This window comes from Odontomachus brunneus, unplaced genomic scaffold (assembly GCF_010583005.1).
Source record: "Odontomachus brunneus isolate Ranch 3 - 2012 unplaced genomic scaffold, Obru_v1 Obru_scaffold_249, whole genome shotgun sequence".
Taxonomy (NCBI): Eukaryota; Metazoa; Arthropoda; class Insecta; order Hymenoptera; family Formicidae; genus Odontomachus; species Odontomachus brunneus.
In genome coordinates this window covers 99,433-103,966 of record NW_022639699.1, presented here as the reverse complement: position 1 = coordinate 103,966, position 4,534 = coordinate 99,433, and the positions used below count along the sequence as shown (strand labels likewise).

Sequence of the window (4,534 nt, the reverse complement as noted above, 5' to 3'; positions counted from 1 at the left end):
ACTATTGACAGGTAATTCCTTGAGATTTATGCGTTTTGGAAAAATACTATCAAATGCTCCATCAAGGAGTAAAATTCGACCAGTAAAAGTCAAGAAAAGAAGACTACCGATAGATTAATATATAATTAGTAATTTGAATAATAAAAACTGTCATTGCAACCGTCGGAGTAACAAAACATCGAGAATTTAATTGGCACAGCGTTGAGTTTGTGGAATTCTTTTACATAGAAGGCGAATTATACTGAAAATGATGCATATCAAAAGACAAAATCTATGATTTCAATTTGCAAAGTGACATTGATCTAATAAATCCAATAAATAATCAGAGAGTTTGAGTAGCGTCATTATTTCTTTCTCGCCCTGCGTATCGCCGCGCACGGTTTCTACTTGACAAAATTGAGAATAGACCTTGTGTATGTGTGTGTACTGAGTTTTTGCTGTTTTTTATATTCCGCTTAGTGGCGTAGTTCCTTATTGTTCGATACACGAAGGCTCTGTTCCTTGCGGCCTGCCGTGCTGTTCGCGTCTTTACATCTCTCTTCGTGTTTGTTGTTATGTGTGGTAGACTCGGATTTTAATGGTACGTGTTGCTCTTTTTCGTTTATATTGTCTCAATTTTCTTTTATTTCTTTCTATTACTTTAAACACTTATTTTTTTAAATTAAACACTTGGCCAAATGCTATAGAATTCTTTGCAAAAGAGGCAAGAAAGTTAAAAAATCTGACGAAATTTTTGAATTCTATAAACTGCAATAACCTCTCATTATTCGGACTATTCGCGTCTAATTTATTGATAAGATCTTCTGTTGTGTAATCTAACTTGCAAGATATCGAGATAGTGGTTATGTGTTCCTTTTTTACTATCGTATTGGTTGTTTTATACATGTTTACATTGAAGAAAATCTCTGGAGCGGGATCGACACGTTTGTTTTCATAAGCAATCTCTTTATATATACTACTCTTTATCACGGACTTACACCTGCGCTTTAAATTCTAACTGGTACAATGTTTCTTTCAATTCTTTATCTAATAGCCTTCAACACTACTTCACTACTAATCGTTTCCTTAGGACTTTTTCTATTAACGCTATGACGCACAAAACGAATTGTAATGATCGAAAAATATATGACGCCTTAATTAGTGATTGCTAGTAGACTAATAGACCTCAGTAGGCACTTGAAATGCGCCTTGAACAGTTGAAGCCACTAAATATTGCAGCTCTGAGTCGTACTGCTTGTACTTAGGCACTGTTTATAATTTATAAGTGTTACACACAGTACCCCTAACTAGCTGCAGTTCGACGTATCGGCAGGTGGACGTAGTTGCAGGCCTTGAGGAAAAAGGGAGCAGCCGGTGACCTGCTGACGAAGTGGAGGGGACCTTCGGTGATGACACGACGCCATTAACTGTAAGTCCACCGACGCGTGCATGGCACTCTTTGCCAGTTCCAGTGTAATCCCGAAGCGATTCGAGCACTCGAATCTTGGCGACCGTGGCGGTGAAGCGTGTCTACGAAAAAGTGTCGATTAAAAGCATTCTTCCCACAGAAATAGTAAGTACGGCCGCGGGAGGAGCGTTATTTCTGAAAACATAGAAATCCGCGACCAGTGGCGTGCCAAATGCTCCGATTGTGGCGTCGCATCGTGTGTCATGGCAGTGGAGGAAACGCTGGAAGCCGTGTCGCGAGTCGCAACGTCGGTTCATCGCGCCGAAAACGGACAGTGTGATGCGTTTTTCTCGCGAAAATGTGCGGGCTTTGTCGACTTGGTCGTGTAACGTCCGTTTGCTTTTTGCACACAGCTGCTGGAATATGCGCGTCTGAGCCGAGCACTTCGCTTCATGTAGCACGAGCCGGCCCAGCGCTGTCAACTTTTGGCGCACTCTTGCCGCGTTTTCGAGATTGGCTCGCGAAAGTGGCGGGATTGGACGTTGACGTAATCGTTCAAACGTAGAGTACCGCTTTCTGAAAATACGATTCTGGCTTTCTTAGTCCCACGACGAGTCCCCGACACGTGCATCTACACCGTGTTTACGTTGGTAACTCTGACACGCGTTGACGCCCAGGTTTTACGACGCCGCTCGATAACGTCATCGCGTAGTCGGTGATTACACGCGAGCGCGCGCGCACTTTACGCAAATTCGAATTCTGATTTCAGCGCGAACAATGACGATCCTGCAGTCCTGCTGGTCTCCCTGCGTCTGGTCGAACAGCATCAAGACTGGCTCTAGAGCCATTGCGTTTTACACAGTGGTGAGTATCACGCAATTGGCTGACAACAAGTATCCCCAAATCACAGGTAACAGATAGTTGTTCAAGAGAATTCAAGAAAAAGCGTCCTTAATTATAAAGCCTGCTGCGTGAACAGTGAATAATCAATGTCCGTTTCCTTTCAGGCGATTAGTATAGTGTTAATTACGTTAATATGCTACCAAATGGCTGGTGGCGATTCCACACAAATATACAATCCGTTGTTCGAGGCTGATGTGAGGGGCTGTAAGTATGACATGAATTCCTCATTTGGAACTACAATACGAAAGAGATCTATCTAATTTCAAAGAGACACTAATATCAGTAGGAGGCAAATAATAAACCCATCTGGTTTAACGTTAAGGTAGTTATATCGTGAAACGAAGGAATTTGATGAAACTTGCACTACAACGAAATATTCATTATCTAAATACTCATACAATTAGAAAAAGACTGTTCGAGAGTTGAGATATTTGCTACTAAAGTTGATATTTCTCACACGTTTTCCATGAAGTTAACGTGCTGTGTGATAATTTCTACTTTCAATATCTTCTAAACTGCATGTAAAATTTGGATGAAAGTCTATCATGATATTAAAGGATTATTAACATGCAGACATTGTATACAAATTTCAGAGTTATTGACTATTCTACTTGCAAAATACAGCGAGATGGAAAGTTTATAATTTATAGTAATACTCAAAATATATATGCAGATATTTAAATACTTTCATATCTATTCCTATTATTTTCACATCTTTGTTTTAGATAAACTAATGAATAAATGAAGTAATCATCAAATAAAAAAATTCATTAAATAATAAACACTAATAGTTTCTTCGTGTTCGTAAAATTGTATGTATATATGTTTTTTTCCCAATTTCGTTCTAAATTAACAAAAACCCTCAAATATTGAAATGAATGTAATTTTGTTTGACAAACTGTAGTATGCAAACTGTAGTTAGCAAACTGTATAGTATGAATGACTCTTTTGATGCGTTACTGAAAATAGTATTGTATAGCATACAACTTAAAATCTTCAATGATAAATTTGCCTCGTTTCCAAAATGAACAATTCGTACGAAAAGTTTCCATATTCATCGGTTACAAAATATCATCGTATACTGCTACGTTTATCTCGAGACAAGATAAACACAACGATATTACGATATTTTTAATCATTATGTTCACTTTGTCGCCCTGCAAGAATGTAAAAATAAGCTCGACACATTTTTTATTTTCAGCCATGCAAATTATTGGCGGCTTCTTCATCTTCTACTTGTTGCTGCTGATCATATGCGCCATGTTGATAGTATACGGAGTGAAAGAGGGAGTGCGCGGCTGGTTGTTGCCTTGGCTTGTCTCGTGGTTCATCGTTTGCATGTTCCAATTCGTCTTTGGTCTATGGCTTTTGGGCGGATACTATATTTACGTGAGTCCTTTTTTCTCTCACTTCGGCGGTGACTTTGTTATCGTCTGATATGCACTCACAATTAGTGCGCGGTATCACCGATTCACTGTTTTGCTTACAGTTGGACTCTGTATTCGCGACATTGTGCAATTGGCTCTGGATGTCTTACAATGTAAGTGCAGAGTATCGAGTATATTGCAACACCTCGACGTTATCTCAGATATTTTTATTCCTTTATATCTCTGTCATGTTGTCTGTGTTTACAGTTATACTGTTGGCTGGTCGTTTTGTCGATGTACAGAATATTCGCAAAGCTGCAGTCTCCCAACATAGAACTCTTATGGCCTTGAAGCAAAACCACGCGAGCAGCGATGCGTATATCCGAATGATATATACGAGAGTACATCAATTGACGCCAAAGTAAGGGAGAATCTCTGCGTGCACTCAGTCGCAAAAATCGACGTAAGGAAAATGTGCGTGTTCGCAAAGAATTACGAAAAACGAGTCCGATTAGGATATCTATGTTGTAAGGGTTTTAACGGAAGTTGACGAACACACTTTCTCGTCGATTCTCATACTTCATACGCAATCTTCCTTAGATATAGATCTTTGCGAACGTGTACAGTAGGTCGCAAAACGGCTTAGACTCAATGAATTTTAGAGCGTAGCTAATGGTCCAGTAGGAGAACAAATTATTCAAAAATAAGTTCTCTTATTGGATCATCGATTACGCTCTGAAGTGTCTAAATCATTTTGCAACCCACTGTACGTACTTTTGATATATGACACGAATATATATATACATGTGTATATATGTGTGTGTATGTGTATATATATATATATATATATATATATATATATATATATATATATATA

The 4,534-nt window shown here is 38.8% G+C and overlaps 1 protein-coding gene across 6 annotated transcripts; it reads left to right on the top strand.

Moving 5' to 3' along the window:
* The first annotated feature begins 490 nt into the window (after nt 1-490).
* On the top strand, nt 491-4,528 carry LOC116852697. Of its 6 annotated transcripts, none has more exons than XM_032833304.1 (7): nt 491-580; nt 1,313-1,408; nt 2,157-2,251; nt 2,395-2,494; nt 3,492-3,679; nt 3,780-3,830; nt 3,925-4,528. In XM_032833304.1, the coding sequence occupies exons 3-7, from the start codon at nt 2,165-2,167 to the stop codon at nt 4,006-4,008; spliced, it is 510 nt and encodes a 169-aa protein (XP_032689195.1). In that variant the 5' UTR covers nt 491-580; nt 1,313-1,408; nt 2,157-2,164; the 3' UTR covers nt 4,009-4,528. The 6 variants fall into 6 exon arrangements, with proteins under 6 accessions (XP_032689195.1, XP_032689191.1, XP_032689196.1 ...); XM_032833300.1 differs by having other exon boundaries at nt 493-580; nt 1,313-1,552; XM_032833305.1 differs by having other exon boundaries at nt 502-580; nt 1,266-1,408.
* The last annotated feature ends 6 nt before the right edge of the window (nt 4,529-4,534 follow it).